General features: G+C 37.7%; 1 protein-coding gene across 2 annotated transcripts in view; it reads left to right on the top strand.

Moving 5' to 3' along the window:
- Positions 1-13,707, top strand: part of MORC3 (MORC family CW-type zinc finger 3) — a 41,461-nt gene extending 27,754 nt beyond the window's left edge. Inside the window, exons 11-17 of one of the 2 annotated variants that reach the window (XM_021677969.2) lie at positions 713-835; positions 942-1,016; positions 2,018-2,063; positions 3,256-3,422; positions 6,842-7,730; positions 9,317-9,474; positions 12,133-13,707. In XM_021677969.2, coding sequence (XP_021533644.1) covers positions 713-835; positions 942-1,016; positions 2,018-2,063; positions 3,256-3,422; positions 6,842-7,730; positions 9,317-9,474; positions 12,133-12,286 — 1,612 coding nt within the window. In that variant the 3' untranslated portion in view covers positions 12,287-13,707. The remainder of the gene's footprint in view (positions 1-712; positions 836-941; positions 1,017-2,017; positions 2,064-3,255; positions 3,423-6,841; positions 7,731-9,316; positions 9,475-12,132) is intronic. The other variant, XM_021677970.1, reaches the window with a different exon arrangement.
- Positions 13,708-14,073: the final 366 nt, after the last annotated feature.

Below are 14,073 nucleotides of genomic sequence, written 5' to 3'. Positions count from 1 at the left end.
TCGTTCCCTTTCCTTCTGCTCCTCCCCCCTCTCTAAAAATAAACAAATTTATGGATTGTTTCAAGTTTATGTAACTATGCAAATGCATTTTTAAAAATTTAGATATAAAAAGTTATTGGCATTATTCATATGTTCAGTGAATTGTTAATAATTGTTAAGTGAAATGTTAAATGAATACCTAAATTCTTCATAGGATCATTGTAATTTTCAAATGATAAAACTAAAGCATTTTATAAACTAAAAGAATATACAAATTTTAGATATTCAGAGATATGCTTATGGTAGAGGCTAAAATGTAATAGAATTATTAAAATGCTTAAATTATAGTAATAACAGCTTGTCTGTTTTCTGTACTTGAGCTAATAAATATACTAGATTGGACATTGCAAATGCTAACTTAATATAAATTTCAGAGCAAGGCGTTTGGAATCTTAAGTTTGAATTTTTATTACTAGAGAACAAATTGAGTAGTATGCTATTAAACAAGACATTTAAATCTCTGTTTAAATTGGCCTGTTAGCTTTAACCTTTTGAAGGTAACCAAAATTGTTTTTAAAAATTTAACTTGCTGTACAACAATAATTATGTCGCAGGCATTTCAGGAACAGAATTAAATAATAAAGGCATTTTGTGGTAGAAATGATGTAGAAGATCTAATGAAGTGTACTTTGCATCCGTATTTTCATACTAATATTATGTTGTTTTGTTACAGGAAACGTCCTGATCAGACATGGGTTCAATGTGATTCCTGTCTAAAGTGGCGAAAATTACCAGATGGGATAGATCAACTTCCAGAAAAATGGTATTGCTCCAATAACCCTGACCCACAGTTCAGGTACCATATAGTTGGTAGTACCCTTTTTGGAAAGGCAGAAAGTACTGTTCAAGATGTATGAATAGGCGCTGGTGACGTGTTATTCCCATGTGATTTTTCTGACTAGAAATTGTGATGTTCCAGAAGAACCTGAAGATGAGGATTTGGTGCATCCTACTTACGAAAAAACCTACAAAAAGAAGTGAGTATTGTATTAATGTTTGGTGGGGAAATAATGCTCAAATTATTAATAGTGGTGGGTGTGCAGCATTAATTGGATGCTTCTCCAAGATCAAGCTAGTACAACCCAGAAAAGATTATGACCCCAGAAAAGATTTTGATGTGGATGCATAATACCAGCTGCTTTTTTTGTTGTTGTTGTTTTAACTTTATACTGTGGATGTCTGCCCTTTTTTAACTTGCTATTTATCCTATTATCTACAAGATAGTTTGCATACAGAATAGTTTGTTTTTGGGGGCCACACATAGGTGAATCATAAATGAGTAATGCCTGATACGAGTTTATAGTCTTAACAGGGAAGGTGAGATATGTGCATTACCAATGAGAAGTTGATGAGTACTGTAGAAGGCAGGATCCAGTCCTGTTGGGAAGCCCATAAGGAGAGATGACTTCTGGCTGGGGATGGGAAGGGAAATCTGGATCAGGAAAATTCATGAAGGATATTTGTGTAATAGGCCTTGAAGGATGGGTTAGATGCAAATGTATGGGAAACTGATTTGTTCAGCTTTAGAGCAAATATGTGAATGGGCATGATGGAAAATGAGGGAGGGAGAAGCTGGGTAATGAAGGATAGTCAGCCCTGGTGAACTGTAGGCTACTGTCCACACACACAGGCTGAGTGCATGCAGAACTTCCAGGTGGTTTTGATTTAGAGTGCACGGTTTTTGAAGATAAATGCAGCAGCAGGACTGTGAGTAAAGAGACCAGTTAGAAGCCTTTGTGATGTTCCAGCTCAGAGGTCTGAGAATAATGCTGGTGAGGGTGGAAAGCTTAAGGCAGACATTGGGCATTACTGAGGTAAGAGGTAGAAAGTATTTCCCTCCTGAGGGCTTACAAATGAAATTGAAGCAGAGTTCAGTGTACATATCTGAGTGACTCAGTAGTGAAATGCCAAGTATGTCATTGAGAAACAGTGAAAAATAATTAAATATGTTCACTTTTCTTTCTTTTTTTTTTTTAAGAGACAAGGAAAAATTCAGGATCAGACAACCAGAAATGATCCCTCGGGTAATTAATGAAACCTTGCATTTTATAGCTGTGTATTATATTGGGTAGTGGGTAGTTTAACAAATAGTTTTAAAGCTTAAGAGTTGCATAACAAATGGAGGTGATTTTGTTCATTCAGTTCACATACTCCTTTTCTTATACCCCTTCTTGCCTTCTTTCCTAGCCCAACAACTTCATTGAAACTGTTCAGTTTTATTATTTAGTCGGGCATCTTCTGAGGAAAGGCAGGCATTAAGAATCTTACCACCCAGGCATCTGGGTGGCTCATTCAGTTAAGTGTCTCTTGATTTTGGCTTAGGTGATGATCGCAGGGTTGTGAGATGGAGCTCCAAGTCGGGCTCTCTGCAGGGCATGGAGCCTGCTTGGGATTCTCTCTCCCCATCTCCCTTTCCCTCTGCTTCTCCCCCTCTAAAAAAAAAAAAAGAGAAAAAAATGATGAATCTCACCGTCACATAGGCAATTAAGGAAAAATTCACAGGAAGCCCTGGGGAGCCATGTTCTGGTACTAACCTGGACTAAAGCTACAGTGTTTTTCTTGACCACTTTCTTAGTGCTTAATGGTGTTAAGGAGCTTTTTCTGAGTATATGTGTAGGCAGTTGTACTTCTTGTGTAAGGAAGTTTGGTCTGCTGCAGATGTGTATGTTTGCTTTTAGTTACATTGAAATGTTTTCTTAAGGCAAAGGCTGAGGGTTTGGAGGTGAGGACAGAACTGGGTGAAAAAGAATAGTGGGCGTACTTATTCTAAAGGCAGTATCTTTGAAAAAATTAAAATAAAATAAATAAAGGCAGTATCTTTGACTTTATTTTCTATTTCTTTTTTTGAGAAAAATAAGTTTTTAATTGTATTTCATTAGGTTCTTTATAGCACAGGGTCAGTAAATCTTGCTATAAAAGACCAGGTAGTAAGTATTCTAGGCTTTGTGGGCCACATGCAGTCTCTGTTGTGTATTCTTTGTTCTGTTGTTTTGTTTATACCTTTAAAAATGCACAACCATTCTTCCACTCACTTGCAGGTTGGATTTGGCTTATTGGCCTGTTAGTGGCTCTCTGGTATAGACTAAAGAATTTACATGATTAGGCTAGTTTTCAATGTTTTCTGGGATGCAGGGCAAAGGGATAATAGTATCTCGTGTTTTGGGGCATGGCACATTAAAAAAAGTCCTTTAAAGTTGATTTTTTTTCTTCCAACAGATTAATGCTGAACTCTTGTTTCGGACAACCCCCGTGTCAGGTCAAAGCTTTTCTCCTGTGAAGGAAAGTGTTCCAAGAGGACATCTTTCAGAAGTGGCAAATACTTATGCAACAAGACTTATAAATAATCATCGAGGTTCACCCCAGTCTGAACCTGAAAGCAACAAGTCAGTGGCTAAAATGTATTTTTCCAATGGGGAATGAATATTAAACAGAGCCTTTACTTGACACTTCTATGGCAGTAATGCACTTCTAAGAAGTTGTAGTTTATATATGCATGTAAAAAGTTTTAAGGATAAGTTAATTTACTTTTTTTTAAGATTTTATTTATTTGAGAGAGCGAGAATGAGAGAGAGAGCACATGAGAGGGGGGAGGGTTAGAGGGAGAAGCAGACTCCCTGCCGAGCAGGGAGCCCGATGCGGGACTCGATCCCGGGACTCTAGGATCATGACCCGAGCCGAAGGCAGTCGCTTAATCAACTGAGCCACCCAGGTGCCCCACTTACTTACTTTTTTTTTTTTTTTTTTTTTTTTTAAAGATTTTATTTATATGACAGAGAGCACAAGCAGGGGGAGCAGCAGACAGAGGGAGAGGAGAATCAGGCTTCCCCCTGAGCAGGGAGCCCGATGCGGGACTCGGTCCCAGGACCCTGGCTGGGATCATGACCCGAGCCAAAGGCAGACGCTTACCTGACTGAGCCACCCAGGTGCCCCTAGTTAATTTACTTTTATTATCTAAACTTACACCACCCCACTCATGCCACCCATTTAAATCAATTTTTAAAATATCAGTGGTAATCATTGTGGAATTTGATCAAATTTTAACTTCTTTGAAATTCTGTATAATATGAAAATTCCTGCTTTTTAAATTACCAGTATCTTAGAAAAACATGAAGCAATTAATAGTACAGCACTATAACATCAAGTGTGACCCATGAGTTCTTAGCTCATGGCAGTCTGTTTATTTTGGATGAGTGGATGGAGAAGGGAGGGAGAAAAAAAGGTATGAGTGATAGGTAAATTGGACAGTTAGCTCTCTTGACTGGAATGGTCAGGGAAGGTTTGGGATGAGGTAGTACTTGGTTTGGTTCCTGAAATTCTGAAAGCAATACTCTGTGCAGGTGGCCATTCAGAGGGAATAGAATTGAATACAGGTGAAGAAGAAAACACGATGCCAGTGAACTAGGGGATCAGACTGAACTACACTTGGTCTTTTTTGTTGAAAGATAAACATTGAAACCAGGTTTCCAGGGATAGTGGGATGGGATTTTCTGAGCGGTTTTATAGCCTTCATTAAATTCTCAAAGGGATTTTTGACCTCCAAAAGGATTAGAAATAACCGCTTGCATGCATATATACATCAGGAGGGCATGTTCTAAAATAGTTTGCTGTTTGTAGCATACATTTTTGGGGCTGGATTGCTACTCAACTAAGAATTTGTGTGAATTTTTAAACAATAGTCTCCTTAATGTTCTTGGCTTTTCTTCTTAAAGATGGTTCGAAACAAAGTAAGAAAAAGTGAAATCTGTAAAGTTTACAGATAAAAGATAATGGAATTTATTCTTTTTTTTTTTTTTTTAAGGGGAGAGGGACAGAGTGAGAGGGGGAGAGAGAGAGAATCTCAAACAGGCTCCACGCCCAGGGTGAGCCTGAGGGGGGTTCAGTCTCACAACCCTGAGATCATGACATGAGCCGAAATCCAGAGTACTGTGCTTAACCGACTGAGCCACCCAGGTGCCCCTGAAATTTATTCTTTGAAGTGATTTATTCCATCCAAGTGGAAGAAGAGAATAGAGAAATTTTTCATTAATTTTTAAAGCCTGAAGATTTTGAAGTTTGAATTTGAGAAAAATACAAGCTTTTTTTTTTTTTTTTTTTTTTATAAGCTTTATAAATAAAGCCAAAGACTGGAAAGGTGTTCCTAAACTAAGTCTTCAGAAAGACAAATAGGAATTAGCTTCATAAGAAAAATAACAGGGCAGCTCCCAGTTAAGTGATTAACTCCATGGAACCCCAGGCGTGCTCCAAACTCGGAAGCATTTCTTAAGGCAGAAAATGGGTGAGAACAGGAGGCTTGTTTGAGAGTTTAAAGAAGAGTAGTTCTCTAAACCTCTTCATAACCTGCCAGGTCTGGTGATGTGGCTTCTCCTTCTCCGTCAGAAGGTAGGATGTTTTCCTTCTGGAGCAGTTTCACTGCTGAAGATGTGCGTGAGCCACTGTTTTGAAATAGGAGGAGTAAGGGAAAGTGAGTACTAAATGATGAGAAATCCCCCCGCCTTCCCCTCATTGGGCCACCAGGGGAAAAGCCCTGGGTGGTGCTGACAGTTTGAGCACCCTTAGCACCACAGGGTCAGCCCTCACTGCTTCTAGTCGGTCTCACCCTGAAACATAAAGATAGGCAGAGATCACCAGGAGTACAAACTGAAACAAAGGGAGTAGAGGAAGCCCTGTGAAATTTACTGGGAGGTGGGTAGGTGCGGAACAAACACATTTCTTAGAAACGATAAGCAGGTAGAGGGTAGAAAAAGGAAAACACAAGGTACAGGAGGGCCAACATCTAAATAAGGGAATTTCAGAATGGGAGATCAGAGAAAACAAAGGGGAGGAAATAGTATGACTTACCTTCCACTAAATACACAGCAAAAATGTCTGGAAAAAGATCCAATCTAAGAAACATGAAATTTTCAAACACCAGGGAAAATAATTTTTTCAGGGAGAGAAAACACAAGTTACCTTCAAAAAGATCAGGAATCAGAATGGCAGGAACACCAAATGGTACATAACAATGGAATGATGCTTTTAAAGTTTTGAGAAAGTAATTTCCAACCTGGAAGTCTATATAAAAACCAAGCCAGCAATAAAATTGAGAAGTGAATAAAGATACTTTCATCATGTAACCTTTCACATTTTTTTATGTCCTGTGTACTGTTTCTCAAGATTTTATTGGAGACTATGTTCCCTCGATATGAGGGAGTAAAGCCAAGAACCAGAAGAACCTTTCCTGAGATGGAGGAAACAGGAGGGCTAACACCTAGGGCCTAAACAATAAACCTCAGATAACCCGCTGAGGGGGAGCAAATAGTATCATTTGGTGGTAAATTCACAGAAAACTGAGTCAATGAGGAAAATGAGGCAGTTTTTAATGCCAGGAAAATGGAAGGAGAGGGCATGCTGGTTTAGTTTGTGGCTCACCTTTGATCATCGAGCATTGATAAAAATGACAGCAAACTGGAAGGGCAGAGCCATTCACTGAGTGCTGGAATGCAAGGAGCAGACCTGGAGGGGAGGGAGCATTCCCATTTGGCCGTGTATATATTGAGGTGCCCAGAGGACATCAAGTGAAGGGATGTTTGGGAGTATGCAGAGCTCCTACTTTAAGGCAAGCTAAGTAGTCTAATTGTTTCCTCAGCTGTACAGGAGAAAATCCTCTCTACTTCATTAAATCATTGAGCAGTGCTGTGTTAAACATTTTTTTAAATGAACATGGACATTTCTTAGAATTTCAAGATAGATTGCTTCAAGTCATCTGTTTTGTTCATTTCTATATTTTATAGTCTTACATTTTATATATTAAATTTTTTTCCAGCCTGAAACGGAGACTTTCTACTCGTTCGTCCATTTTGAATGCAAAGACTCGGAGATTGAGTAATCAAGCATTTGAAAATTCAGCTTATAAAGATGATGATGATGAAGATGTCATCATCTTAGAAGAAAACAGTACTCCCAAACCTGCAGTAGATCATGACATTGAAGTGAAATCAGAACAGAGTCACATCGAGCAAAGTGGTCATCAGGTCGAGCCTGTGGCTGATAAGGGACCTTGTGCCCCGGCTGGTTCATCAGGCATCTCATCATCCAGGTGTGATCAGGGAACCACTGCGGCTACCCAGACTGAAGCCCCGAGTGTAGTTGTTAAAAAGGAAGAGGCACTTGAAGATGAGATAGATGCACGAAATGATGCAGCTGTGCCGCCAGCCTGTGTGGAAGCTGAAGGGAAGGCACAGGAAACCCCGGACACCTTTGATAAATCTGCGGGTGATGCTATTTGCCAGCTAAATGAACTGAAAAATGAGCTGCTTCTAGTTACCCAAGAAAAAGAAAATTATAAAAGACAGTGTAATGTGTTTACTGACCAAATCAAAGTGTTACAGCAGAGGATACTGGAAATGAACAACAAATACGTGAAGAAGGAAACTTGCCATCAGTCTACCGAAACTGATGCTGTATGTTTACTTGAAAGTATTAATGGCAAATCTGAAAGTCCAGACCACGTGGTATCTCAGTATCGGCAAGCTTTGGAGGAAATAGAAAGGCTGAAGAAACAGTGTAGTGCTTTGCAGCATGTGAAGGCCGAATGCAGTCAGTGTGCCAGTAGTGAGAGCAAAAGTGAAGTGGATGAAATGGTTGTGCAGCTTGACGATGTGTTTAGACAGTTGGACAAGTGCACTGTGGAGAGGGACCAGTATAAAAGTGAGGTGAGTGTATCATTCCGCATAATGAGAGTCCTGGGAGTCCCAGGGAGTCTGAACCACAAAGAACTGCCAGTTGCTAGATTGGAATAAATTACTTAGTAATATTTCCATGTATTGACTGTGTGTTGCCCTGCTGCTTCTCAGCTGGGGAGTGGTCATCCTGGGGGTATATGGAAATATGTGTTGAGGAGTTGGGCATTGCTAAAATTTAATGGGTGGTGACCAGGTATTGTAGTTTCCTGTAGCGTACTGGAAATTGCTGTGTAATGAAGGATTATCCTGCTCAAAATACTGTTCTCGTTCCCATCGAGCCAGTCAGTTGCTAAATATAGGGAACATCCCATCCATTAGTAATAGGCCTTGCAATAACCATGCAAGGTAGATGGTGATGTCCTCATTTTATAGATGCACCCTGTATTAGTTACGATTAGGTCTATTGGCAGGTGACCAAAAACACCGTAGAGCCGTGGCAGTTCCACAGGCATCCGAGACAACAGGCTCCTGCATTGTTGCTTCGCTTCTCAGCGTGCCATTATGGTCCGAGGTGGCCTCCAGGTCCAGTCCTCGTAGATCTATGTTCCAAGCAGCAGCAAAGAAGAGTGCGGTTCCTAAAGTTTGCTGATATTCCACCTGTCAGAACTTAGTCATCTGGCTAATGGGTGCTTTGGAAGTGTAGTCTTTATTCAGAGGTTCTTCTACTGAGGAAGAAGGAGAAAAATGGTAGACGTCAGGAGATAGGTAGTAGCCTATGCATATACCCTCCATTCAGATTTAGAGCGCTCCTTTTAGAAACATGTATTTTATGTATTGTATTAATGTGGTGTTTGAAAGAAGGGTTTTTCTGCTGAAGAATTTGGAAACAACAGGATGGTGCTGTACTGCCCCTTCTTCCTGGAAATAATGCTGACATAACAGCTCATCCAAACATTCATCTTGATGTATTGGCTTAGAGTTAGATGACAAAATATATAAAAATCAAAATGAGCTTTCGGTTACAACTTAGAGCTGGTGAATGTGCAAGAAATGAAAGCCACTTTGACGTCGACATAATTTAGGCATTTTTATCTTGGTTTTCCAGTTTTTAGGTACCATTTGTTTTCAGTCAAGCGGTAGTTAACATTTCGTATTCTTTGAATGTGACAAGATGTGGAGGTGAAACTAAAATGAAGCTTTGTTTATAGAAAGCTATTGTGGGTGGTTTTTTTCTCCTTTTTTTTTTTTTTTTAAAGATTTTATTTATTTATTTGAGAGAGAGACAATGAGAGACAGAGAGCGTGAGAGGGAGGAGGGTCAGAGGGAGAAGCAGACTCCCTGCCGAGCAGGGAGCCCGATGCGGGACTCGATCCTGGGACTCCAGGATCTTGACCTGAGCCGAAGGCAGTCGCTTAACCAACTGAGCCACCCAGGTGCCCTTTTTTCCCCTTTTTTGATGGTAATTTTCATCAAGCAGGATTTTCTACATTTCTTAGCTTAAATTTGTACTTTGGCTTTAGTATTTTTAAGTCTCATTTTAGCGTTAGTATTTTTAAGTTTTATTTTTATTAGTATTTTTAAATTTAATTTTACAGTTATGAATTTTTTTTTGTCAGGTTGAATTATTGGAAATGGAAAAATCACAAATCCGTTCACAATGTGAAGAACTGAAAACTGAAATTGAACAATTAAAATCTACAAATCAACAGTTAGAAGCAGATGTTTCAACTTCAAGTAACATTGAGGAGTCTGTAAATTATACTGATGGGGAAAGGTAATATTACATGAGGCACAACTCTGGGGCTACCTTCTGGTTAGCATGATACTTGCTAGCACACCTCGAACAGATACTGTTCTATCAAAAGAAAACGATCCTTCCCTTCAAGGAATGAACAGTTTAGGTTCAACTTAAGTGAAATAGGAATTTGGAAAGAATAAAGCACTTGATCAGTTAGAGTGGTTTGGAATGCTGTTTGGGGAAAAGTGGAAATTGAGTTAGATATCAAAGAAGGTGGTGAATTTGGCCATGACTAGAAGACAAGGGAATATTTCATGAAACATACTTTTTCACCTGGATTTCTTTTACTTTTGTACTTGCCATTTCTTTATGGTTTTCTGTCCTCATTTTACTACATGCCATCCCCAATGTTAACTTTTAGGTAATCACAAAATTACTAGAAATTGCCGTAGTACAGGGGATTACTAGGAAGAAGTTCCTCTGTGAAAATAAGAAAAGAGTAAATGAAGGATTACCCTATCTCAGTAAGATATAAAATGGGTTTGGGGTTTTGTTTCGGTTTTGAGCGTGGGGGAGGCAGACGTTCAGGTGGGAGGGGATGATGGTGCTCCTCATGTGTTGATGACTTACCATCTGAAAGTAGCTATTAAAGGCTAAAACTGGGCAACTCTTCCTGCTCATACAGTATGACTTCAGACCTAAAAGTCACTGTTGTTGAGATATAATCTCCTGCCATCCTCACTTGACATCAATTATATTATTACCTTGTTTTTTAAGTTAAGTTTTTGAAGGATTTCCGTAAATCTGTTCATGGAAATGGAGTAGAGCAGTACATAAAAGCCTAGAAGGCTAAGGTCAGAAGAAAATCCCAAGTGGTGTTTCTCAAAATGGGAACCACAAGCATCTGTGGTGCTTGTAGAAATGTAGATCCTTGGCCTACAGTGCAGCTTATTAAATTGGAAACTTTTAAACAGTCTCAGATAATTCTCTTGCACACTGACCTTTGGGTAACTGATGATCGATTGGTTATTTATTTTATTTATTTTAACCGATAAACCTGTGCTTTCCAAAATAGTATAGGAATATGTGGCTATTGATACTTGAAATCTAGTCTGAATTGAGATGTGCTTTAAGTATAAAATAAATAAAATTTTGAAGCCTTAGTAAGAAAAAGAATGTAGAATGCCTCATTAGTAATGTATTTTGATTTTGTGATGATACAATATTTTAGTTACATTGGGTTAAATATATAACTAAAATTAAATTTACAGCTGCATTTTGCTTTTTACTGTGGCTATGTGAACATTTTAAACTGCATATGGAGCTTGCAGTATTTCTCTTGGGACAGTGCTGTTCTGTACATTAAAAATAAGAATCTGTGGCAGGTCCAGTAGATAATAGAAATTAGCCAGGGACAATCAGAAGATTTAAAGGAAAAGAGATGTAAGAGGATCATTGGGTCATACTAGTCTTTTGTGTACTTATCATATAGATAAAAGGTTGTGGTTACAACAAAGGGAACATTCTTGGTAAGGATATAGGATGGTAAACAACTTCTGGAAAGCAAAGCAGAAAAGTGTTTGAACCATGAACTCAAAGGTGAGTGAGGAAGCTTGGACAAAAAATGGCTGGAGTGGAAATGATGTAAAATTATATCCAGGGGCGAATGGAATCTTACAATCCAAGCTTACAAAACATGTTTTAAATCACCTTACTGTGGATTGTCAACGTAGGGATGAGCATCTTGCCTCTTCAGACATTTCCACCTTAGATCAGTATCTAAGCTAAACGTGGGCTGTTTATATTTGGGAGAGGGGCAGAATAAGAGCAACTAACATTCAGTTCCCATGTTTCACTCAATCTTTGAAGCAAAGGCTGCTGAATAGTTTTAAGTCTTCAAAAAGTCTAGGGTGTTGGGGGTACCTGCGTGGCTCAGTTGGTTGAACATCCGACTTTTGATCTCAGCTCAGGTCTTGATCTCAGGGTCGTGAGTTTGGGTCCCACCTAGCCTAGTGTGGAGCCCACTTAAAAAAAAAAAAAGTCTAGGATGTTGATATTCAGATACATGTATATAAATTTGGAAGGAATGATAACGATCATTTAATCCAGGGATTCCCAGTGTTTTCAGCAAAGCACCATTCCCTATAAATGAATAGTAAAATGGATCATCGGTGAACTTCAGCATATGAAAGGTTCAGAGAAGTCTTGATTTTAAAAACTGTTTAACATTATTTAGCCCAAAATTTTGTAAGCTTATTTGACCACAGAACTGTTTCTCTTTCACACAAGGGTGGATATCTCATAGAACATGTTTTAGAGAACAGTTCAGTTTTTATTTTCCTCAAAAGCTGAAATTCAGGGAGATGCATTCTTATTCTGAGACCAGTGTTCTCACTAGTATATCACTGCTGTTTTCCAGGTGACAATATTTTGTATTATAAATAACACCTTGTAATTGTATGTATTTTACCAGTCCAGATTTCTCCAATAGCAAGTTTAAATTGTATTAGTTAGAACCAAACAGAGCCACTAGTTTTATGAAACACTCTACTTACCAAGAGATGCATAATTATTAAGTTAAATTACGGATTATTAAAGTAGGTGAATTCATGTTTCACTTAAATTTTAGGCTCCACGTGAATATTGAACTGTGTTATAATGTTCATCTAATAGACGTAATATTTGTATTTGCAGCCTCAAACTTCGATCTCTTCGAGTTAACGTAGGACAGCTGTTGGCCATGATCGTACCTGATCTCGATCTTCAGCAAGTGAATTATGACGTTGATGTGGTTGATGAAATTTTAGGACAAGTTGTCGAACAAATGAGTGAAATCAGTAGTACTTAAAGTCTGTTTTATGTGAGATAATAAAAATACTTGCTCAGTCCTGTGGTTTTATAGCTTTCAGAATGGAAACACTTTTGTTTTATAGGTATGACAAGTGACAGACTGAAGAACCATGATCTTTACTGTATTCTATGCATTCAAGTGTGGTCACAAGTACTATGGGCACACTTAATCACATCTTTTGAAATGCCTGAGAATCATTCTTACTGAACGGCTAAACAGCTAACTCATGATTCTGCTTTGAAGTGTAAATACTTGTAATTAAGTCTGCACATATTTTTTTATTACTCTAGAGGACTTAAGTGTTTTTCACCAAGAGCTTTTCAGGTTGCCCCTAACCTTTGTGCAATTTTTTCTGGTTCCCAAAGTGTATTTTTCTCTGAAGTGAGGGCCGTGCCATAATACAGATGGAAATGTGACCTTTGATTTTCTTACAGAAAAGTTTTTAAAAAATGGAATTATGCTCCTGATAAGTTGTAAGTGAATTGAACCTTAATGTTTCTTTTCTATAAATTCTTATCTCCTGAAATATTTTATTCATGAAAACAAGGTAAGCAGAAACTCTCCATCCATTTTATCAGGATTTTCCTTGTGCTGAGATTGCCAATCATGGTTAAACGCAGTGTTTTTATAGAACAAAGAAATGATCTTTAGTATAAAAAAGCATCAGAAATATTAAATGTCCCACCACGTTTACTTTGAAGCCCATTTTTGGCTGCTTCTTCAGCATGGAGTGGGCACAATAATTGTTTAATATTTCTTTTTGTGAAATTTCCTGTACAGCCTTTTGTAGGATTACTACAGGTTAATGAGAGTTGAGGAAGACAATCTTTCTCAAACAGTACAGCATACTTTTCATTATATTACAGAGCTAAGTGTTTTATGTCCTGGAGGTAAGCAGCAAACTGCCCTAGGATTATAGTATTACATGTCATAAAAATTATGCTTTATTGGTCCCTTGTTTGTGCAATTTTAAAGAGATGGCTTTCTATTAAGTACAACTATGTATATATAATTAAGAATCGTATTTTCCACAACTGAAATGTGCATTATTTTTTTTTCAAAGTTTTATCATTGCTATTTATTTTTACTTTTGTTTCTGAACATTCAATACATGTTTCTTTTGTATGTATGCTTAATTACATGTTTTTCATATACAATATTAAATTTTTACTGTACATTAACTTCTAGAAAAAGCAAATAAATGAAGGTTGTTTTTATTTGCTTGATAAAGTAATTGAAAGTGTATTTTTGGTATGAAGCTGGTTTTCTGTCCTAATTGTATCTGCCCAAATTTTAAAATATCTTGTAATAAAATAAAAATATATATGATGGCTAACTCTTCAGATACTACTTTTAAAGAATTCTATATTCAAATTATATTTTGGAAACTGAAACTGTCCATTGAGGAACCCTCAAGTTGAGCTCATTTTAAAATCTATATTAATTACAAGTTCTATTTAGGAGACCAAGACTGTTTCCATTAAGACTCTAAAAACTGAGCTCATCTTGAGAGAGTGTGTGTGTGCGTGCGTGTGTACATGTATTTTACATTCAAGAAGAGACTCTGTAAATCATTTAGCCTAAAGAAACCTTGCTTAAATGATAGCAGCAATGTATAGCATGTCTAAGTTTGTGAATATTTATGTAGCAGTTCTTTCTGGAATTTGCTATTTTTCCCTTCCTTTGGGTCAGCTATATTCTTGCAAAAATATATATTTTATATGGCTGTTATCTTGCTTTTAATGGGAAAGTTAGTCATAGGATTAGTAAATTTGCTTGCTAAA

The sequence above is a fragment of the Neomonachus schauinslandi genome, chromosome 1 (genome assembly GCF_002201575.2).
Source record: "Neomonachus schauinslandi chromosome 1, ASM220157v2, whole genome shotgun sequence".
Taxonomy (NCBI): Eukaryota; Metazoa; Chordata; class Mammalia; order Carnivora; family Phocidae; genus Neomonachus; species Neomonachus schauinslandi.
Note: the sequence above shows the minus strand (reverse complement) of the source record. Positions and strands in the feature narration are given on the sequence as shown.